This window comes from Syngnathus floridae, chromosome 6 (genome assembly GCF_059516105.1).
Source record: "Syngnathus floridae isolate MCC-2025c chromosome 6, RoL_Sflo_1.0, whole genome shotgun sequence".
Classification (NCBI taxonomy): domain Eukaryota; kingdom Metazoa; phylum Chordata; class Actinopteri; order Syngnathiformes; family Syngnathidae; genus Syngnathus; species Syngnathus floridae.
The window spans coordinates 11339918-11364466 of record NC_142418.1 but is presented as its reverse complement, the minus strand read 5'-3'; the positions used below and the strand labels follow the sequence as shown (position 1 = coordinate 11364466).

At 38.7% G+C, this 24549-nt stretch overlaps 2 protein-coding genes across 4 annotated transcripts; both read left to right on the top strand.

The window, feature by feature from the left end:
• The first annotated feature begins 380 nt into the window (after positions 1-380).
• Positions 381-7612, top strand: ehf (ets homologous factor). 3 transcript variants are annotated; one of them, XM_088379650.1, is made up of 8 exons: positions 394-562; positions 1766-1848; positions 2204-2455; positions 2913-2957; positions 3059-3121; positions 3393-3437; positions 5382-5577; positions 6764-7612. In XM_088379650.1, exons 2-8 carry the CDS (start codon positions 1770-1772, stop codon positions 6861-6863), a joined length of 780 nt encoding a protein of 259 aa, XP_088235776.1. In that variant the 5' UTR covers positions 394-562; positions 1766-1769; the 3' UTR covers positions 6864-7612. The 3 variants fall into 3 exon arrangements, with proteins under 3 accessions (XP_088235777.1, XP_088235776.1, XP_088235775.1); XM_088379651.1 differs by lacking the exon at positions 1766-1848 and having other exon boundaries at positions 381-562; XM_088379649.1 differs by lacking the exon at positions 394-562 and having other exon boundaries at positions 778-1848.
• A 2040-nt stretch (positions 7613-9652) lies between these two features.
• Positions 9653-23693, top strand: pdhx (pyruvate dehydrogenase complex component X). The gene is made up of 11 exons (XM_088379472.1): positions 9653-9952; positions 12688-12771; positions 14025-14125; positions 16367-16551; positions 17360-17458; positions 18013-18175; positions 18817-18964; positions 20248-20306; positions 20898-21056; positions 22567-22631; positions 22947-23693. Exons 1-11 carry the CDS (start codon positions 9817-9819, stop codon positions 23203-23205), a joined length of 1458 nt encoding a protein of 485 aa, XP_088235598.1. The 5' UTR covers positions 9653-9816; the 3' UTR covers positions 23206-23693.
• The last annotated feature ends 856 nt before the right edge of the window (positions 23694-24549 follow it).

Here is a 24549-nt window from a genome sequence, read left to right as displayed (position 1 = left end):
ATATTTTCACCACTTTTGGTGTATCGATGAAGTGGCTTTTAAAAAGTAACCGAAAGCACCCCGTGTATCAAGATGACAACATAATTGTGACCTTATAACGCATAACACATATTTCTTTCTTAAAGTTCATACATTATTTCAAGAACTTACATGAGCAATTTCATTTTACTTCTCTGGAGTTGGATGTGTGTCAGATACACTAAGTCTCTTCACAAGTGTGTGCTTTTCCACTTGAGATAGCGATTGAAAAGAAAGCGGGAGCTGAGCCAACAGGGAATATAAAAGCATGAACGTGTGCCAAGTGTGTGCAGGCGGGTCTTTATGCAAATATCTACCTGCGTGGAGCAAGCAAGATCAACCAATTGGAGTCTGAGGAAGTTTGAGGAAGTTAAATATTCATTGTAGTAGGAAGCACCTACGCTTAGCAATTCAAATCCTTGACTTATTTTACTGGAGACATTTACGATAAGAATATTAGTAATCTGCCAGAACTTTAATGATCATTCAACAAAGGTGGAAGTGAGATCTCTTGCAGGCCTGGTTGGACCAATGTGCTGCACTGGTAGGCTGCTAAAATATGATTGGATTTTATACTGACATCAATTGCAATTGAAATAGTCCAATCTTATTTATTTGGGAAAAAAATATTACATTTATTTATGTTGTGTGTGTTTGGATGGACGGATGGATGGAAGGACGGACAGGCAGGCGGGCGGATCAGATGAATGGATGGACGGTCGGACGGATGGATGGGTTGGTTGGGTGGGTGGATGGGTAGACGGATAGATGGTAAAACTAAAAGGAATTTGTAAACACAATTTCCCAATGTCCGTCAGTGTGACGTTGAGCAATTCCATCAATGATTAAGTATTATTATTAAGTATTAAGCTACCATGTCAGGGTACATGCACGCAAATATGTTTTAAAACTATAAATTCAAACATTGTGACTTCTGTCACTGAGTTCTGAAAAAACTGACAGTTATATTATAGTGTTTTCTGACACCTGTTACTCAACATGAGAGACCATTAAGTGGGATTTACTTCTTCAGTACAAACAAGTCTGCTCTGTTGCATTTGCTGGGGAATTTTGCAAACAGCAAACAACTGAGGATCTTCTTTGGAATAATAGTTTTGCTTTTGGTAAACCCGCAATTAGTTGTGGTGGAACCAGATTTGCCAGATTTGCCTGTTTATGATGGTGAAGTTGAAGGTGAGGGTGTTATGTGACGGCGTGACCCAGACCTTGAAGGCAGAAGGGAAGAGTAAACAAATGCATCATCAGGTTGTTTAATTGAATGATAGAATTGGGGGCCCCAGTGACCCACATCCGGGAAAGGGAGAAGTGAGTACATATTTGTCAATTATCATAAGAGATCTATGAGCCGTGCTTTGTTTGGCCCCTCGCGGAAGAACCTTTTGCCATCGGTAACCCTGCCAGGGGCATAAAGCCCCAGACAACTTGGCTCCCAGGTGACGACTCACGGAGGGGGTTAGAACAACAAAATACAGTAAATAGCAAACTGGCAGACTGGTATGTAGTAAGGAGATTATTGTCACTCTAAAGGCAATGCAGGAGTGCTTATTGCTGGGCCAGCAATAGGACTTCTCATTTTGTTTTTGTTACCTTTACAAACTTCAAAAAATCCCTAAAAGATATTCAAAATTCATGACTATACGGTGTGTTGCTGAGTTATGTCACTGTCTGGACTCTTTGAATGTATCTTCTCCTGCTGCATTCTGACTATGATGAATGTGTGTTGCAGCAATATGAGCATCACTTCAAACACCACTCTCGACAGTCACCTAACCAGTAACCACTGGCCTTCCATCAACTACTATCCTGGTGGTGAGACAGATGACTCACACCAGTGCACACATATTGTATCTGTCTGTAATGAAGTAATCACAAATATATGCAAATATATATATATATATATATATTTTTTTTTTTTTTTTTTTTGCTCCTCTTATTTATTTATTTATTTGTTGTGTTATTTATTCATTATTTATTCAGCACGCTTTTGTTATACTTGTTTACTTGTTTGTCTGTTGTGAGCCATGTCTTGTCACCGTGGGATAGGGGGGAACGAAATTTCGGTTTCTTTGTGTGTCTTTGGCATGTGGAGAAATTGACAATAAAGCTGACTTTGACTTTGACTTTGACTTTGATATATTTTTGTCCCTGTCCCCTGTTCCAATAGGGACATCTGGGTACACCAGTGGTAACTCATGGCTTCGTGATTCCCAGCCACAATTCTGGAGTAAATATCAAGTGTGGGAGTGGCTGCACCATGTCATGGACATAAACCAGATTGATGCCTCCAACATCCCCTTCCAAAACTTTGATATGGATGGCCACCAGCTCTGTAACCTGACCTATCAGGACTTTCTCCACGTTGCAGGAAGTCTTGGGCCCATTCTTTTCCAAAGCATATCAGATCTCAAGTGGGCCGGTGCGTGTCTTCAAAGTGTGATGTAAATTAAAGCCATAGTCAGGAAGGGCTTTCGCTGAACTTCGCTATAAAGAGACAATTGCAATGGGTGTGTCTCGTAAAGAACACAGGATTTAATTAATAATCTAGCCAAGTTTACATGAATAGTCTAATGAATTCCCACAGGCTATTTGTTTAAATTTGAGGGTGCAGTCCACGTTTTAAAAAATAATGAATTACAAATGAGGCCGGCCCTTAGTGAGATGTTATACAGTGCCCCCACCCAGCAACGATTTACATAGGTCTACGAAAAAAAAGTCAAATTAAAAAGAAAAAAAAAAAGAAAAATGGCAAATTCTTATCTTTGGCCATGACATCCTTAAAATCTTATAATCTTGGCACTGATTATATCTGTGATTAAGGGCATTCTAAAGAGATTTCAATTGTCCTAATTATTCTCATTATTATGTTTTTGCAGGTGACAGTTCCTGTCATTTTTCAGAAGACAGCTATCCACAAACAGGTACACTAAATATATGACTTATATGTTTGATTTACATGTACATTTCATCAAAGTAGTTACCAAAGCATTTTTCAATCTGTTACCTTTTCCTGCATTGACAGATGTCTATGACTCATCAATCCAACCTCATGTATCGGCTGTCTCACTTATCCCTTCCAGCCCTGGTAAGGAATTTCAAATATACACCTAAATCCCAATTTTACTCGCTTCGATCCTACGTGATTTTCTAACACGGTTCGGTCATGGACCCGTTTTTTTGTTGTCATAAATATATTATGTATTTTCAATGGATGATAGAAGGACACTACGAAGCTAAATGACTAACAGATAAACCTTAGCGCTAGTGATTTGATTAATTTAAACAAGTTGTATAACATGTTCACACATATTACAAAATTGCATGGAAGAAAGATTCACCTAAACTCTGTTTTACAGAAATGAAAATGCCCTACAGTCATCAACATCAGGTCAAAAAACACAGTAAGAAGAATATAAACCCTCATTCACAAATAGACAAAAGTATTGGGACAACTCTAACTGTTCAACTTTGGTTAGATCCTAAGATCATATATTTATGGCTCACTGGTCCTTAAAATATCTGGGTTGTCAAAGGTTTATTGTATAGACTTATTAATATATACTGGTATGATATACCTACCAGCATTTTAGTCACTCCAACTTGCACGCCATTTGAAGTTTTTATATTTCTAGTACCAAGTACCATAGAAATTTAACATCTGTCACTATGTTTCCTTTCCTTCTGATTTCAAATTATAAATGTAATCATAAAGGTTGATAATAATTGAATGCGGAGCCCTTTGTCTAATGATGTATGTATGACAAAGACTTTGTACTGAATATGTAATCCAGGTTGGGGATGAGATCCTACTCCAAATACAGGACTTCAATTAACTTCAGAATATGAGGGAGGGTGGAATAAAGCTGGAGATGGACACAGACAGCTTGGTGCAGTGTCTGCATAGATGCAGGCTCTGTGGCAGTCTGTCATGGTGAAGAGGGAGCCAAGCTTAAAGGGGAAGGTCTCAATGTACCAGAGGGTCTTTGTTCCCACCCTTCTTAATGGTCACCAGCTCTGGGTTGGAACCAAAACAACAAGATCACAGATACAAGCAGGTTAGGATGCATCCTGGATACCTTCCCTGGTGATGTGCTATAGGCATGTCCAAGCAGGACAAAACCCCGTGGATAATCCAGGATATGATGGAGAGACATGGGCTGTGTGCAAATTCACAGGCTGGGTCCTCTGAAGGCCACATTAAGCCTGTCCCAATTTGCCACGGTTTATGTGGTCCACAGACGCTGAAAGAAGACGAGGAGCCTTTGTAGGCGTCGAAGGAACCAGCCTGTCAATAACTGCATGGATGGGTTTGTTGTGGATAAACTTTAGAACCCAGTTTATCCCTTGCAACTCCGACCCAGATAAACTAGAAAACAGAGCTTTCCTAAGCCAGTCGTATCTCATTGAGTTGCTAATTTTAACAATTGGTGACCCCGACAACCATGTTCACGTGTTCTGCCGCATTGGCAAGTCAAAAGAACTTTGGTGACACGTTTTACAACCGTTTGCAAATGCTTACGACTGTATTGCAAACATTTGCCACTGTTAGCAAGACTGTTGATTCACAAGGAACATTTGAGCATGTTTAAAATTATTTCCTTACAAGAAAAACTGTTTGTGACCAGTAAAAGCAAATTTCGATCATGTTTGCAACCTTTTACAAAGCCTCACAAAACCAAAAACTTGCTATAAGCAGTGACATACGGGCTTCAGAATCCCCATGATGACGACGCCCACCATCTGCATCTGCCCCGACTGAGTGTCCAAGACGCTGCACACACGTTTGCCTGTTTTGATGACATTCACAGTCTATTGGCTCGCACTGTTGTCTGCGAATTCCCTGCTGAAATGCCTTTACACCAGTTTGTGACCCTGTGGAGGCCTTTTTGTGTGTTTTGGAGTGTTCTGTGTATTTGAGGGGTGTCTTCTGTCCTTCGCAAGTACCTTCACAAACATTTCTGCGTTGACTATAAGCATTGTGAGAATTTGTTAAATGTCAGAGGTGACCGATTGATTTACACAAACATTCATCAGAAATGTTGACAAATGCAACATTCATTAGCTTCGTAAGCATTTGTTGCTCAATGAGACATCACCTTTCAATCCAACATAAATGACCTCTGACTGCACAAATGCTCTTCTGGAACAATGGACAATAAATTCTAGACAGAAATTACACTTTTTACAGCAAATTTAAATCATCTTCTGTTTAAATGTATCTTATTTTGTTTTATGGTGCAGTGTCCCAATGCTATTGTCTGTTTAATTATCTAATTTGGTTATTCATTTCAACCTTTTACATAGCAAGTTCACCAAACTCTTCAATATTGATTTTTCCCAAACAGATCCAAGGGGGTCCCATTTGTGGGAATTTATCAGAGACATTCTACTGCATCCTGACCGCAATCCAGGACTGATCAAGTGGGAGGATCGGGCAGAAGGGGTTTTTCGTTTTCTTAAATCAGAGGAAGTGGCACAGTTGTGGGGCAAGAAGAAAAACAACAGCAGCATGACCTATGAGAAACTGAGTCGGGCAATGAGGTACATCAACACAGTCAACATACTGACCAATAATATTGCTATTGATTTTAATGAATTGGCAATACTTGGCTGACGAAATTATTATATTTGTAGTAAAAATGAATAACTGTGCAAGGTTAATCCGAAACACACAAAAAATAGCACTGCTCAAGATGTTCTTTAAATGAGAAGAGAATAAATTAATAGTCATACTATATCATAATCCTATTTGATATTTATTGCCATTAATACTCATTCAAATACATAATTATTCTCTTTAGTTCTGTAGTAATTTTATTTTCCCTGTCAATTTGGTTGTTTCAGCAATAGTATAGTTAAATATTTACATTCAAATGATCTAAAGGAGTGACCATAGTTTCATCACAGCTCAAACTTTCTTTGTAGGTGTGTTCCTTGAAAACACACAAAATCGAGTCTGGTTCCCCTAAGGGCCAATTTTAGGTACAATTCTTTTTTCCCCATGGTATCAGCTTCCACAATTACAGAAAAAATACACACAGCTTTAAATTGCTGTGTCTACTGATGACAAGGTCAATTAATACCCTTCTTAACTGCATCTCAGAAATAAAATTACAGATGGCAATAAATTTGCTCAGGGCGAGTGAGAGAGTAACTGCTACCTAAACAAAAGATTTTAAACTGTCACCATATGTAAAAAGATAAAAATAAAAACATGAGCATAATATTTTGCACTCATCCTAATTTTAGTCCACACATCCACCATCTTGAAAGTATAACCTGCAAATTCTACCCGTTTCTCTCAAGATAACACGGAAGTGCTGATGCTTGCTTGTATTTCCTGTCGTTTAGATTATTGCAATTCCCTGCTGTCTGGTCTTCCAAAAAAGATTATCTCCAACCTTCAATTTTGTTAAAACTCAGCAGCTTGTGTGTAGGGGAGCACATCACACTGGCTTATGATCACTGCATTGGTTCCCTTTATTGGCTGAGAATCAATTTCAAGATTCTTTTACAATTTAACCAATTTAACCAATAAATAATTAAAGGGCCATCATATCTATCTGATATTAATTTAATCTTATCATCCCTCTGGCACCACCAATAACATTTTATTGATCAATTCATTCATTAATTCATTCATTCATTCATTCATTCATTCATTCATTCATTCATTCATTTTCAAATGCAGTTGTTCATTTAGTAATTTGTCTTTGCTTTGTCACAGATATTACTACAAAAGGGAAATCCTAGAACGAGTAGACGGGCGCAGACTGGTGTACAAATTTGGTAGGAACGCAAGAGGATGGAGGGAGTCTGAGAAATAATGGAATTATTTTGTAGACTTGAATGTTGCATGATTTTTGTTGATTTGATGTTTTTTTATTAGATAAATGTGAGATTATGACTTCGTACTTTTGCCGAAAGTGAGAAACAGTTTTTTTTTATATATATACTATAACACATTGTAGACCAGATAGCAAAATGAAGACATGTGGCTTACATGTCAGATGACTATTATTGTAAGTGAGGCTACTTGTGCAAAGGATGAGAATTTCTGTATGAAACATGTTGTAATTTAAATGATTTTTTGCCATAATGCATTTCTTTTAGTGCGTGTATGTGAATGTTTTTTTTATGTTTGATATAAATAAAACTGGTCATTACGATTTATCTTTCTCAGTGATGTGGTACAATGTTTCATGGCGGGACATATGGGAAAGACACTTGTAATATCATGGCTCAAACGACACCCATGTGCAACTGAATGACTGCACCTTGTAGAAATTCTGCCAACCTGGTTGCAGGCCATCTCTACCATGGTGACAAGATAACCGTAGAATGAACAGAAGCCACTTGTGCTACTGTTGTCACATGCAAATTTGGTTTCTAATCTCAAATTTGATTTATCTGGTTTCTATAACCCTTCATTTGTATAGTGGGTTTATGATTGGCACCTCATTTTATTAACTGACTGCTTCAAATCTAGCTCACATCAGTGTTGCACCTGTGACATTTGCCACTTCGTCCTCATTGTCCTCTCAGATAAATAAAACCATGTGAATACCCACATGCATCTGTTTTCTATAGGACTATCACTTATGTTTATTATGGTCGCTTCATGTCATTGCCCAACTAATCTAATTTAACAGGAAACCTACTAGACTGCTAAACATACATACCTACATCTATCGATTAACCTTATTAGGATGTATTAAAGCCTATCCCAATGGACTTGTGATGAAAGGCAGGCTATACCACCAGCCAATCACTGGACTGATAAACCTTTTGTTCAATGAAGTTAATAGAAAGTAGATGAATGTAAAATCACGTGATTGAGAACGGAATGACAGTCAAGATGCCTTTTTTCCGACTGAGCTGAGATAGTATTATAGATATATGATATATGAGATATATTATTCCCCAACTCAAAAAATAATAAAAATTCTCATCTCGTACATTACTGTACTTTTGCTGACTCGCTGTGATACTTCTTGGTTGTCGCTTTTGATAAAACCAATTATATTTTTTAGTGAACACACACAAAACCATAGCTGTTATTGCAAGTTATGTAAATTAGTTACACAAGTTATATAACTGCAAGCAAGCACTCTACATTAGGCTGTATCTTTACACACACACACACACACAAAACAGGGACAGCAGTAACAAGGACCATCACGAACTGCCCCATGAATGACAACAGAAACAGATTTGGTGAAGCAAGATCATGCTTTTGTACTTAGGAACATTTAAGAGTTAATTTTACAAAAGTTTATTTTTACAAAAGTACTTTTGCCACCTTGCTCCTCCCATGAGGACATGTTTAAGGGAGTGAAACATCTACTGTAAGATGGTGTTGGCCCTCGTGTACTTAGGGATGTGTGAACTACAATAGCAGTGCTGCAAACCTGTGCACAAAGTCACTGACTGAGGTGCGTCAGGAAGAACTACGCAGCAGGAAGACCATCTAACCTGTATTTCAAGTATGTACAGCACATGAAACAAAACAAAACAATGTGGTGTTATTGCTCTGCTGCTCTTATTGACAAATCTGAGTCCACCACTATTGACCAAACTGGCACAGCCAGATTGTAGGTTAAGCAAATAACACAAATCTAACATGTTAATTGTTAAACCTTTTAAGTTTGTCCATGGACATCAATGACCAGTAATGCATGCTAGGGCCAGGTGAAAATTTTTTTACTCAAACCGGTCATGAGCTTCCATGAATCATTGAAGAAGGAACAAAAAGAAAAAATGAAATGTCAGAATTTCATTGAAAATGAATTGCATTTTGTGCAAATAAGTTCCAGCAAGGTGGCGGCATGGTAACGCACTATTTTGTATGTTTGCCTCACAGTGCGGAGGTTGTGGGTTCAACATCGGGCCCCGGCCTTCCTGTGTGGCGTTTGCATGTTCTCCTCATGCCTGCGTGGATTTACTTAGTGTACTCCAGTTTCCTCCCATGTTCCAAAAACATGCATGATAGGCTGACTGAAAACTCCACATTGCCCATAGGTGTGAGTGTGAATATTTGTTTGTTTATGTATTCCCTGCAATTGGCTTGCAACCAGTTCAGGGTATTCGCGGCTGAATTAGGTGGGATAGGCTCCAGCACGCCCACGGCCCCCGTGGGGTCAAGCGGTATAGAAAATGGGTGGATGGATGGAAGATTTAGTATTACTACGTATGCATTATTTTTTTAAATGTGATTTTCATTGTCGGACAGCAATCTGTCTCTGTTTAGATACATATTTTCAAGATCTGGGCAATAGGAATATAGAATCATTAAATTCATCAATATGTTGATGAATGCATATGTTGGTTTGATGCTTAGATTTAAAGATTTCCCAAATATACTATGTAATATCAATCTATGGGAGGAGGGGTGTGAATGGAGCGGGGGGGCTGATGGTAGAGTAGTTAATGCAATTTAGCCTTGGTTTATCACTTTGGTATATGCATTAATTTATATGAATTTCTTTGCAAACATGCCACATCCAATATGGCAGTCACGCTAACCCGTCGAACAAGACATCTCGAGGTTTTCATGCCTTTACGTTTATGGCCCGAGCCCCGAAATGCCACTTGTGAACCACGCCTGTCCGTTTGTCTTCAAAGTCAATGTCAAACCAAACACATACGAGAACTTAAAAGTATTTTCCTTTGTAATTTACTATGCTTATAATTATATCATAATACAGCATCATTCAATTTTCTGAAAATAGAAAGATTTTGATCAGGCACAGGCAAGTCTCTCCCAATGAGGGCATCAACATGGCGGCCTCCTTGCGTCTGGGTCGTCAAGGAATCTTACTTGGCCTTAAAGTATCTAATCTTAACAAATTTTTGTGGAGCACGCAGTCAGCACAGGAGCATGCCAGACATTTCTTTCAGTCTCCATGGGTCTTCGGTGAGTGATGTATTATGCCGTTTTGTGAAAGACGACAGCTTGGCAAGTGGTGACCGGGCGCAATAAGGTTATCTGACAATTGTATTAACTACAGTTCTGTAAACCACTTAATATAAATAATCGATTTACTATCTCACTTCTGTGATAAAAACTGACAATTCAACAAATCCACGCAAGACAACGTTATACAGCAAAAATGTCAACAAGGTATACACTTTTTTTAATGATAGTACAGTAGAATCAAGTCGAATTGCTGAAATGTGCTGACTCCGACGTTTTCTGTTGACAGGTTGTGGCTTGTCCTCGTCTTGCTTTAAGATATCCCCATCCAGTCGAGAGTTTACTTTGCTGCAATGTGTGTGTGTGTGTATATATACAATTGTATATCAAAGCAGAACACGTCTCCATTGCTAAGGCTGAGGAGTTTGAAATTCTCCAGCCAATTTGTCTTCGCAGGCCACATAAAATGATGTGATGGGCTGTATCTGGTCCCCGGGCCTTAAGTTTGTGCTGTGCATGAACTGCTCCCCACTTTCCCAACATCTGAGATCAGTCACTCCCACACACATTCGTTCAACTTTTGAACATAACCTCTGTGATGAAGATTTGATGCGAGTACAAAAGAGAGGTTTATAACCGAGTTGGAGCTAGAAATGTAATAATAATGGCTGTGTTTCAAAATGACTTCAAGTGAAGATTAAAGTGATGCTTTTTCTCTCTCCATCGAGCCTCACATTTCTAACTTTGCAGTGTATCAGAATGTCCTACAGATGGCAGCAGAATAACACATTAAATGTAATGCTCTGCCTCCCACAATGGAAAATGATTGTCCTAAACAAACTTTAACTCCATGTTTTAAAATATTTAATGGTGCTAATAATAATAATACATTTAATTTGTTTTATTATATTGAATATATGTACAACAAAGAAAAGAAAATAAGGTTTAAAATGAATATTTTCTGACTCACAAAAAATAGTTGGCTATCTTAATGGACTTTAAGGCACTCATGCCCTATTTTCATATGCCAGTAACGATTTTGGTCTGTTCTGGAACATTTTGCATCGCATAAGGTCTGCACATCTATCAGCTGCATATCCATGTGACATTTTTTTTTACTACAACTGAGAGCTCTTTTATCCAGTTAAGATCTGGTCACAGCGGTAACCGCTGAAAAACATTGGGCTCATTGTGATGTTAAGATGGGTTTCGAAACAAACAATTTCCTAGCCAAGCACAAGAAAGAGTCACTAAAAGATGGATCATTGGTGGCAATGCTGGGCAATGCAGGCTCACTGACGTCACTCAAACCCCATGTGACACTCGAACTGGTTAACGGTTACGAGATTTAGATGCCTCTGTTTTGCCTTTTGTAGACAATGAGATGAATCACATTTGAGGTTTTTCTGCCTATTGTTCGGTTTAGGCTTGCCGTTGCCAAATCTTTTTGTTTTTTGGTTACAAGAAGGACAACAAACAATTACTATGTAACACATAACTTGGAATGACACTTTTCTACCAGTGGTGCTTCGAACCACAGACCACTGATTATTGGCAAGTGTTGATCACTGCCTTTCAGCCACGGCTTGTACTTTGCAGCCTGCAGCCATAGAGACCAGCCTGTAGTATAGCGTGCCCTCCCCCTTCACGCTGCATGTTACAGACCAAACCAAACAAACCATACAAACCATACAAACCAATAATTGAATCGTAATATGTTTGTGCATTTTCTGCTTTGGAAAAATGAATTGACGTCTTGTTTTATGTTATGGTGTTAGAAGTATGGCTATAATGTTTTTTAATCTGATTCATTACTTTATTTGGAAAATAATAAATTATTAGAATAATGGTAGTAAAGAAGAAGTTATTCTTCAAGTTTCCAATCTAAAATACATTGTTCCAGCACAATTTTCAGTGTATGTTCACACATAATGTTGTGTTCAATTACCAATCATATTATCTTTGGGGCAGTTGAATGTAGAAATTCCAGTGTGTATCAAAATTTCTTTTTAGGATTGTGCCATTCACAAGCACCGAGAGCGCACAAAAACAGAAGGGGTGTTCCATTACAAACAAGGAATTCTGCTACTGCTCAGTTGGTTGGTCTTTCTGTGACATCGGGCAAACCTTATGCCTGGCACAGTACTGTGAGCTAGTTGAACTACAGTGAGGCACTCTTAAGTGACTACTGACAGGAAGGCCTTGAATTTCTCTGTTGTCAGCTACACTCCAAAGTTGTGTCATGAATGTTACTGCAGTACCGCATTGACTTACTATGTTCTGATGCAGTCTTTACCAATTCTCAAAAATCTTGAAGCTTCCCTGTAGCATCTACTCATTTGTGTTTTTCTTTTTTTATACAGATATAGTGGACTACTGCTATTCACAAAGGATAGGTACCGGGCCAGTCTGTATAATTGACACCCGTTGTAAAAGCATTAGAATTTTTTTTTCAACACAAAAATGTCTTGGAAAAAACTGGGATTAACCACCAGTAAATGCGAACTACCCATATTTAGAAAATTATTGAAAAAAATCTATCCACATGTGCCAAACTGCGCTTATGCAGGGGTCCACTGTATCAGGTTCTAGACAACCTTTTTTTGCATTTGTCTTGGTTCAAAGTTTTAAAGCCTATTTCATAGTTTTAAAGTCTATTTCTGCATTATCTTCAATAACCTGTTCAAATTCTGTCTAAATAATGCTGTGACTGTGATAATCTTTCTGTTTGGTAGGTGTTGCTCCTCTCAATGTACAAATGCCAGCACTCTCACCAACCATGGAAGAGGGAAACATTGTCAAATGGCTGAAGAAAGAAGGTAAAAAGAGTTACAACAAGTGCCAAATAGATGCCTGGCAAATAAAAACTCTTGAATCTTGATCACAAACCTCCCTTCTAAGGCAATTATATTACCACAATCCCAAATGTTAATATTGCTTTTCAGTCAGTTGTCAGTGCCACAGGAGGGCCAAACCCCCAAACTGTATTAATATTTACATTTGCAACCACTGGTCAGCAGCAGCATGGCACTAATCATCATTCTCTATGACAACACATCACATTGTGTGAATCATGAGCTCATGCGTTGTTGCATTTATCAGGTGATAAATTGGCTTATGGAAACCCAGAAGTCACTATTCATTATTGCTTAGCAACTCATCCAGGCACGACAGAAGGACTCTCATTTATCATGAGGCAACTGAGTTCTAATTGACTCCTTAGCTGCATTGCCATTTGCTTCTGTAATGTGCGTAAAGATGTACATATGCATGTCATAGGGAAGAGAAATTGTGATTGACAACACTTCTGGCCCTTCGTGTATTAAGTATCGGTAACGGCAGAGAAAGCCAGGGATTTTCAACAAGTGTCTTATATAAATAAATTAATGTATAAATCTCAGCGACGACCATAATAAATGTAATGTACAGTGTGAACTAGCAACACACAAGTAATAATAAATAAAATGGGACCGATTACAGGGATAAAGTTGGCAATGCGATGAGTTACACGTAAAGCTTCGGAGAAGACATGACCCGGAAAAAAATTACTGAAAAGGGTGACGCAACAAGATGTCATCAACAATAGCCCAGTGGCCTCTAGTGGCCAGAGGAAACCTCGACAGCAGCTCTATTTCCTTTAAGAGCCAAATCCACTGCCTTTAACTTAAAAGTGGCATTATGTGCATTTCTTTTGTCCACCATAATGAGGGTTTGTGTATAAAAGCTTCCTTTCTCCAGTAATGTCCGTCTTCATCTCGTTCTGTCTCTTGTTTGTGTCAGTTGTGTGGCGGTCACATATCCCTCCTCCCAGCAAAGCGGTGCCACACATCAGCGATCGACAAACGTTTTACTAACGAGTGTATATGTGTATTAGACATCACGAAAATCCATAGATACGCCGCACTGAACTACAAGGCGCAGGGTTCAAAGCTTGTGCAAAAAGTAGCGGCTTATAGTCCGGAAAATACGGTAGTCACATTTTACACGTGGCTCCTATCTTTTTTACCTCTACCATAGCTTGTCAGTGCTAATGGAATTCAGTGTGCAACATGTGCATGTTTTATCATTGCAGGTGAGGCGGTGGCAGCAGGCGATGCCCTTTGTGAAATTGAGACTGATAAAGCTGTCGTTACTATGGAATCTAATGATGACGGTGTCTTGGCAAAGATTCTGGTGAGAAATAAATGGCAAAATCAAACTTACCATCTTGTTTACCACAAAGCTGTAGATATTTTCTCTTTGCTTAGACAAGATAATTTGTTGTTTATAATCCTGTCCAAAAAGTGTGCTCTTTTGTGGCATTTTCATTAAGCTTTCCGTGCACAGTGACAGTACATACGTAAAACTATTTTCTTTTGTGGCAGACATTTCTACTCAACCCATCCATTCCTCGTTGTCTTGTGTTTGAATTTTAATAGCTTTCCAGAGATGGAGCAATTAGTAGTCTTATTGACCTTTGTACGCCAACCTAAAATATGTGCTTTTATTCAAATATAATTTGACTACCTTGTTTCCCTATTTTAATCTTAGCGTGTATGTTAAAGGAGGGATTATTGCTTATCACACACTGAAGACAGATGTTTTTTTCAAGTGACAGAATGTGTCTGAGCTGATAAGAATATATATGTTTGCGGCTTATGTCATTATGACGCTGTAAACTGCTACCGTGTGTTGATTAAAAAAGGTTCACAACAGGCTAATTGAAACCATTGATTTCATGCTATTCTTTCCCCTTTCCACATTCCCTTACACCCATCTTTCTTTGCTACAGTGGGGATGGTAGTTTCCATAGCAACCACTGAAGAATTGGGGGTAGGGTCGAGAGCGCTGAGGCAGGCAGAGAAAGGTGGCCTGTATAAACCCCCTTAGCTAAAAATGTGATGTGAATAGTTGAGAAGAAATCCATCAACTCGAAGCACTGATTCGTTCATTAATTAATTTATTCATTCATTTAGCTTTAATTAGCTCTATTTTTTGCTGAACCATACAATGTGTTAACTATATTTCTGTTGCTGTGGTTTTGTGAAATAGTTGGTTTTTGTTTTTTCTTTGCTTGTTTTGTGTTTTTCATTATATTGACAACCATACCATAGTTACCTACATTTGACCAAATGCTAATGAAAATTATCATGGGCGTGCTCCAAAAATGGTTATGGGTAACCAATATCTGACTGTGACTCTTGGGATCCTGGGTTGGGCTAGGTGGATCATTTGTGCTGTGGCAACATATTACTAAATGTTATCATACTGTTACTGCATTGCTCTGCAATGACCCAAGGTTTTTAATCTTGAATCTGTTGTGGGTACAATAAATCACAGGGGTTTGTAATGACATCAAAATAGAAAGCTTCACTTGAACTGTACATGGCAGTGTGTCACTGCTATGACCATACTTGTCAACTGTTGATGAGATTAGCTTGACTGATGAGGTCTTTTGTCAAGTTGGCAGCCTTGCTGCATGATCAAGCATTTCCTGATTAGTATGTCTGCATTTGTCTTCAAGACAATATTGTTTTATTGACTTCAGATTTCATTCTGGTTCTACCACAATTAGTTACCTCCTCAATTAAGAATACTGAGCCCGTTCCTGATGCAGCCATGCAAGTCCAAGCCATGACATTCCCTCCACCATGCTTCACAGATGAGCTTGTCTGTTTTGGATCCTTCCTTTCTGCATACTTTTGCCTTTCCAGCAATATGGTAGAGGTTAATCTTCATCTCATCAGTTCATCAAACTTTACTTTTGTGGCTCATCTCTGAATTGCAAGTAGCAAAGTAACGATCTGCCTAAAGTTTGTCATTTTGTATTGTTTTATGAAGCAGATGCTTCAAGAGTGTGTTGTGTCTGCATTGACTGCAATCTTTTTCATTCACTGTCCGCAATCTTTTTCATTCACTGTCCGCTGTAATTACTCAGTCAGCAGAGGGTGTTTATCATAGCAAACAACAAATAGACATTTTCAACATGCATGACTAATTTAACACCACTCTTAAGTCTTTAGAAAGCAGACCTTACTTGGACTCATTTGTTCCACACTCTTTGCAAATTTACTTCATGCTGTAATGACTCACTCCAGAAGACGGCTCACGAAATGGGTACCTTTTGAAAACTGATCAAGTGTAGCCAGAGCATGGCCTTTCATTTACAGACTGAACCAGTAATGATTGATTGGCAATGTCCAGTAGACTGTGGCGAAAGTAGTAAAAGGCACACAGTGTATCTAGATTAGCTCTTAACAGGAATCTTGAATCAGTGGTGACAGCAATCATAAAAAGTAGCTCATTACACTACACAACAACCTAGTAATAGTATTCCATCTCAGCATGGTTCAATTACATTGTGCCACAACAGAGCACATCATTTTATTACTGTGCTACCACTCAATTGAAATAGACATTTCTCCCGCATTTCAGATCGAGGAAGGAAGTCGCAATGTGCGCCTGGGAACTCCTATTGCTCTTATGGTGGAGGAGGGACAGGACTGGATGCAGGTTGAGATTCCCCCTCCATCTGCACCTCCACCTGCTATACATGAAGCTGTGTCCACCGTTGCTCCCCCTTTGCCATCTTCTCCACCAAAAGCAGTCCCAGCAGGATCGTAAGTGTGTTGTCATAATACTAAATTTTGACTTTGATACGATACAAAACCTCAAACATTATCGATTAAAAACATTTATTTTCTACATAACAATCGAAAACATTTTTTTTTTTTGCAAAACACCCAAAGTTGGGTCAAATTAACTCCCTGGGTTAGTCCAATTTTCAACCCAGCTGCTTTAAGCGTGTACCTTCATAAAGTAAGTACCCCAATCCAGATAATGAAATGGCAGTTCGGCAATAAATAAATAAATAAAATCTCTAGATTATGTCTTTAGTCAACACTTTCCAACCTATTTTTTATTGTTTTCCAGTAAATGCAAATACTACAGTATAATCTTTTTGAGAGGTAATGTGTCTTGTGGTTTTATCACGTCACCGAAATAATTATCTGCCTTATTAGTTATTACAGCTGGCAATTACCTTTTCCCCGTCATAATACAGTATACATTTTCTACAGCTATACTTAGAAATCCTGAATTTCAAAAATCCCATCCACCCTTGTTTATACAGTAGAGACAGCAGGGAAGGTGCAGTACCTGCCACTGGGCAAACTGTATGTGTTTGTTTTGCAAACATTTTGCAATGGGCCAGTTGACATTGAGATTTGAAAAGTTTGCATAAACTTGGTTTAAAGTGGATTGTATACAAACAAAACTTAGATGCTTTACATTTAGATTTGCATGAGTGCAATTAGCTTATCTGGTAGCAATTGTCCATAAGAGAATTAAAGGTCAAATTTGACATGATGGAAGGCCATGAAAAAAAAAAATCTTTTATTCTTATCGTCTTGGTTCATTTTCCTTCAGGTTACGACTAAGCCCAGCAGCAAGACACATCCTGGACACTCATGGTGTTGATCCAAAACTGGTCACACCTACTGGACCAAGAGGATTAATCACTAAGGAGTAAGTATGAGTAGAAAAATGGCTTTACTTTGTCAATAAATTGTCTTTATTCACACCGTTCCAAACAAGTATATGAGTGAAGGGAGGAACACTCCGAAACAAAAAAGAATTGAAAGCTCTTGGACTAAAACAGTCTGGTGAAGTCAATGGGTCGCAGGCTCAATGGAGTTGTAGTTTTTTAATACATCTAAATGGAACCCAAATGTCTTCAGTGTTCAGCGGGATTAAAAGAATTGACCTAGCTGTTCCAATACTTTTGGTGCGGACTATAACTTAATGAAATACGATGACGTCCACCACGTCTACCTGAAGTGCAGAATCTGTCATTTCATATATTCCCTAATAAACCGTAATTACATTAATAAAGGAGTGTTCACAAACAATGCTGCACTTTTGAACTGGCGGCAGTGGGGTCAGTGCCTTGCTAAAGGGTCCATCAGGTTGGCAGGATGTAGACTTGCATTTCTCAAACAACGAATTGTGTGCAGTGGCGCTTGAATGGTGAATCTGCAGTTTCCATGCCTAATCTTTTTGGTCAATTTTGGCTCCAACAGAGATGCATTAAATATTTTGAAGACGTCTCCCGAGCCAAAAACAACACCCGTGACTGATCCACCTTCTCTGAGTTCTGCCAAAATTGCATCAGCTATTCCACCACCATCAGGCAGCAGACCCAACATACCGCCTCTTTCTGTACCAGGAAAGCCAGGCGCACCGGTGGGTTTTAAATTACAGCATGTGTTTAAGACATACATCTCCCACTGAAGGTCAACAGTACATCTATGTTGATCATAGTACGTCACGCTTCTTTCTGGTTGTACATATGTGGGTCATTCAGTTCATGGATTGAATTGGGGTTCACAAATTTGGGATACAGATGCTGGCTTATGCACAAATTGCATTTCAGAAGGCTGTTTGAATCATGAAGTGTTCGCAAGTCTTTAGTTTCTGTTGAACGAAAATGGAAATATAATGAACAGTAAGTGCACACATGAACATCTGTTACCAAAATAAGTGACACTGTGAAGATATGCATATGATTTGGTTTCAAAACCCATTTAGCTATTTTATTTCACCATGCAACTCTCTTTAACATGGTCTTTCTATGAAATGTAATGGGCCTGCAAGTATCCAAAGTCAATGACTGTTCAGACCTAGCATCAATTTACTGTAACAGAGTTGTCTATTACTTTGCTAACCTAGTCCATTTTCTGATTGATGACAGTTGGATTATGTCAGCATTAGACTGCTCAGCGTTCTGGTTCTTGTCGCCTGATTTCCCTGTTGACGCTCTCTCAAAGTGCTATTTTCCCCACAATAATTGACTGCATCTTGACGTCTACAATCTTATTCCTCAGGGCACTTTCACAGAGGTTCCAGCTTCAAATGTCCGCCGTGTGATTGCTCAAAGGCTAACACAGTCCAAAACCACCATCCCCCATTCTTACGCCTCTGTTGACTGTGACATGGCTGCAGTAATGAAGCTTCGTAAAGACTTAGCCAAAGGTAAAAAGAAAAAAAATGTGTACTTGTCATTACACTTATCGCCTCTATGTATTATCCTGTTTTAGCTTTAGTTGACAATGTTATTATAATTATCAATTATTGTACTTGAAAATGAGAATTTCAAAGGTTTCATGTGACCGCTCATTTGACAAAGCAGCAGTCTGTAGCACTAGCTCGAAAACATTGACACATACTAACTGCTTTGCCACACTGGAACTCTCATTCCACACACCACACAAATGTATTCTGCCAAAAACAAAAATGAAAGGTGCTTGTCAGACTGATTGAAATTGATTTAGCTGTTTTGGAAACCCTTTTTTAAATATCATAACCTGAAAAAGAGCATTTTTTTTTTTAAATAAAAGCAAAGAATCCCAAGTGCCAAAGAATGTTAAAAAATCACATGTTCTGACATACATCTCCCAAAGACAAGTGTCACTAGTAGCGGTAGAGACGAAAGACAATTTTATCAGGATTATTGGATTATATTGATTGTTTTTATATGTAATCAAAAGGGTTTCAATATTTTGGCACCCAATACACAGTACTGCAAATTAATATGTAGTATATGCATACTCAAGAAAACATGGGGAGTGCCAGAAACTTCATAAAAATATGTGAATAAGGTTAAACAACATATTTTTTTGAACGGCTGATGAATGAATGAAGTCCTTTCTTTCCAAGCATGTGACGATTTTCAAACAGAGAACATTTGTCTGTTACATTCGCAATATCCTCTTAAAATAATATCTCTAGTGATTTACACGTTTGGGCAATTGTCAGTTTCCTTTTACATAACCTGCTCTTGAAAAAATAATCTATCTTTGGTTCTCTATCAATGGGCAGATGGAATGGCCATTCTGGACCCGTAACAAGTGTTCTGTGTTTACTGAGGGATTGTCTCTCCGGTTATTATCGCGGACTGTCTTTGTTCAGGATCGTGCAATTTCACGGTTAGTTCAGTAATCATGCTGCACACAGCATTCATAATCGGTGACTGTACTCATGGACTCCAGTGGCTACAAATGCGGGGCAAATCCTTGCCTACCAGCGTCGGACATGGGCAACAGTTTTGATTGGTTAGGATCTTAGTTTAATGCAAGAGTTGTGTTGTATTTGTGTTTACTTTGCGTGTTTTTGACAATCCCGCCTTTTGTCAGTTTCTTGAACACATCAGCCAACCCGAATCGTACCCATGAAGCTTACTTGGGCAGCCCCTCACCAGCTGTCTGGCTATTATTGTGTCACATTGAAATGACTCTGTGTTTTCTTTGTCTTTACAGATCAGATCAAAGTTTCTGTTAATGATTTCATCATTAAGGCAGCTGCTGTTACACTTAAAGTAAGTATTGCTCATTGAATCGACTTCTTAACACTGTTCATCTCCCAACCTTGTCTTTTGTAGGGTGTTGAGCCTGCTTACACATGTATAGTGTGGCTCAAACAAACACTATATTTGGTGACGATTAGCTGCCCCATATAAATTGTTTGAGGCCGATGCTGATATTTATTTGAAAGAACAAAAACCATTACCAACTAATCGGCCGATTAATTCTAAGAATAAAGACATGCATGGTAGGACGATTGAGCACTCCAAATTGCCCGTCGGTGCAGTACGAATGGTTGTTCGTCGAATATGTGTGCTCTCCAATTGGCTGGCAACCAGTTCAGGCCCCCCCGGCTACTGCCCGAAAGTCAGCTGGTTCAGGCTCCAGCACGCCAGTCACCCTCGTGAGGATGAGCACTTCAGAAGATGGATGGATCATATTAACTTATTTTTTGTCACTTCCAACAATTATATGAATTACCCTGAGTATGTGTGGGTCAACCATACACTCTAGGTCTTTCCATGTTCAATTGCAGCCAAATTTGGATGAAGTGACACATTTAATTGCCATTGTTGTGACACTGCCCCGTTCCTTTGTGACGATAGGAGCTACCAGATGTGAACGTGACATGGTCAGATAACGGACCACGGCCTCTTGACTCTATTCACATTTCAATTGCTGTTGCCACTGACAAAGGCCTCATTACCCCTATCATCAAAGATGCTGCAAACAAAGGAGTTCAGGAGATTTCCACGAATGCAAAGGTACATTTCTGAATCTCAATCACTGCTCTGTTACCGACCATCATTGTAGCGTTGTTGTGTGGCGAACTTTCGGACAAGGCCTCTCACCAGCAGGCCTGCATTAAGGGACAGGTATATGTTTGTTTTTTGTCTTTGTTGCTTTGTTGTTTCACTTGTTGGCAGTCAGTAAGAGCGTAAAGACGTGTTTTTTACATCTGCCACAATATACATAATTATTTGTGATTTCATAGGATTGAGTGTGTCTTGCCAGTGGGACATTAAACCATGTGAAAATGCCAATTCAACTGTCCATTTTTATTCGTTTAGAATGTTTTGTTGAAATTGTTTTTTTTTTTTTTTACCTGTCTAGTCATCTTTACGCACAGCTGGAAACCAAATAAATAATAGAAAAGTACTTTATCTTAGTCATAAGCAACCACCTCGTCCGAAATTTATGAAAACTCAGCTGTTAAACATCCATGCATCCATATTAATTCTGTGTATCCATTTCAAGGCCATGGGGTGGTTGAGCCAAAGACAGACTACACCTTGAACTGGCCACCAGTTGTAGAGCACATAAGGACAACCATTCACACTCACAATCAGACCTACAGACAATTTGGAGCAGTCATTTGGCCTACCGTGCTGGTTTTTAGAATGTAGGAGGAAACCACAGCAATACGAACATTGATCCATTAACATTTTAAATTTTCTTCACTATAAGTTGCTACCTTTCTTCCATGTTTTAAACTCTGTAAATGTAACATTGTTATTTAATGGATTTTTGCGGAAGGGGTTTATGTCACCTATAGGTTAACAGATACTCTTTTCAAATGTGACCAATGAAATTACCAAACAACATCACAGTTGACCAATAAAACTGTCCGGGTCCATGCTCATACTGAATATAGTTTCAGTGCCGGCTATATATTTGCCCATACCAATGTCAAGTCTTGAAATCTTCTCCAAAAAGAAAACAAAGAACAGTTTTTGCACATATTCTTGGTTAGAGATAATCACATTCTTTCGTGTATTGTTCTTTCTCCAAGGTTACTCCACTCCACTCTGTCACGCTTTGGTATAAAACTCTGGCCACAATAACGTTTGTTTTGTTTGCCAGATGCCTCATCTTCCTCTCTGGCTCATGTCAGTTCCATTTCCTCATTTTAGCAAGACACAAGCTGATGGTTTTCATTTGTCTCTAAGCCTGCTATTTGACAGATTGTTGTTGTTGTTTTTGAACACCACAATCGTGTTTCCGTTTTAAAACATGTTTTGTATTATGGTTCATTAGGTAGTCATTCAATAACAGTTGGTTATTCTGAAGCATTATTCTATCTTTAGTGATTTAGTCTTCACCCATATTGTTTATATGATTTTTATTATGTTTTTACATGTTTATTATTTCATTTATTGTTTTAATTAGGTGACGACTGTGTACTTTGTGACACACCTCCAATACCACTGTCTGATAAATTGATTTCTCGTATAAATTTCAATGGTCTAAAAACGTCTAATGTATGCTTCGTAGGCACTGGCCCAGAAGGCTCGAGACGGAAAATTGTTACCTGAAGAGTACCAGGGAGGCTCTTTCAGGTAAAACAAAGACATACATGTTCCAATGTTTTTCTTCTACTTGTCATCATATGAGAAATTCTCGAGTTTGAACCAAATATTGCATTGGAAGACATGGGCCATCATCTCATCATTTGCAGAAAATTTGGAGAGGACTGCCCCACATGGTGTCCGAATTATTATTATATTATTTTAAGCTTTGTTGTTTTCCAGTGTTTTTTTTTTTATTTAGTTTGCATATGGTTTTTTTTGTTGTTGAGTTATACACCGTTTCTGCTTTTTCTTCGTGTGTATTAACTGTGTTTCATATTTCTCCCTATCCTACACCTCCCTCAGTATTTCCAACCTGGGGATGTTTGGCATTACTGGCTTCAGCGCTGTGATCAACCCTCCACAGGCTTGCATCCTGGCCATCGGAACCTCCAGGGCTGAATTAAGATTGTGTGAGGACAACCATACTGTGCGTACCCAACAACTGATGAGCGTCACGTTGTCAAGTGACGGGCGGCTTGTGGATGACGAACTTGCATCCCGATTTCTTGAAAGATTTCGTGCCAACCTAGAGGAACCGCAGCGCATGGCTTTAGCCTGCTGAAATATGCAGAAGGATAATTAAAGATAAAACATAGACACACTTGCGTGACAAAGTCTGCCCTCTGCCTCATTAATCTGTCCCAAGTGTTAGTATAATAGGCGCAAGGTCTGCTTTGTTGTCATTGGCAGTCACCGGGCTTTGCGATAAAAGAGTCAAATTGAGCTTCTGTTGGTGATTGAGGGATATTTCAAACTGTTAATTTGAATACACACACACACACACATATATGTCAGTTCGAATTGTCTGTACACTGTCACAATCTGTAAATGTACCATAACTGTAAACATTTTATTTTGGTTTAAACATGTTTGTAATATTTATTTCATCTACTTGTGACGTTTTCCTGTAATGTTCAGATTTTGATAATTTATTGTTAAGAAAACAAATAAAAAACATTATAATAATTCAAAGTCCCTCATGCCAACACATAGAAATCAGTTTTAAGTGAGATGCTATAACGTGCAAATAAAAACTGTTGCTTAACTGCTTTGGGGACTCCTGTCTTTCCAGTCCACCATGTCAGTTTAGTACACACTAACAACAAAATCACTGATGTGTGTGTTTTAATTAGAATACAAAGAGAATGGGTCAAGGAGAATAATTTCATAGAAGCCAATTAGGATAATTTTCCATGCAAGCATACTGGTCACCCACCACCAGCAGATGTTTATAGTTGCCCCAAGTGCACCAAACAGCTGTTAGGTACAGATCTTCATCCGGGTTACGCTTATTTGATTACATATCACATTGGGCAACGCTGTAATATCAGATTGAGCCATATTCTGGTTGCCAGTTTGATAAGAAAAAAGACTGAATGATATTTAGATCACTGCTCTTGATAAAATCACACTTTAATGGCTACCATTGTGCCCTGGATGCCCAAGACGTCATCCCCCTGCATGAACATGTTGTGTTTGTTTATTGTGGTCGTCAGAATACACAAATAGAAAACAAGGTAAGCACTAGGGATTGAGTCACAAACACGGAATAGCATAATTAGTGATACACGATTTGATTAAATCTGACCAAACCAAATTAGTTTTCATCAAATGCAGCAAAGGTATTGTCTGTTCCCAAGGCAACACATTACCTGCCCCAAGCCAACAATGAACGGCATTTCTCTTCTGCATAAATGGTGTATTTTTCATCAGTTTCACTTTCTTCTTTAGAATGAGTTATTCCTTGGTGAGCGAACTATATTGAACTCTATAATCCAGCACTCTCGTGCTCCACATGTCGCCAGCTCCTAGGGAAGGATGACAATTGACATGATTCCAGAGATCAAGTCAAATGCTGAGATTAACACAAATGTGGGCAATGGCAAAAAATACATTTCTGTAAAAG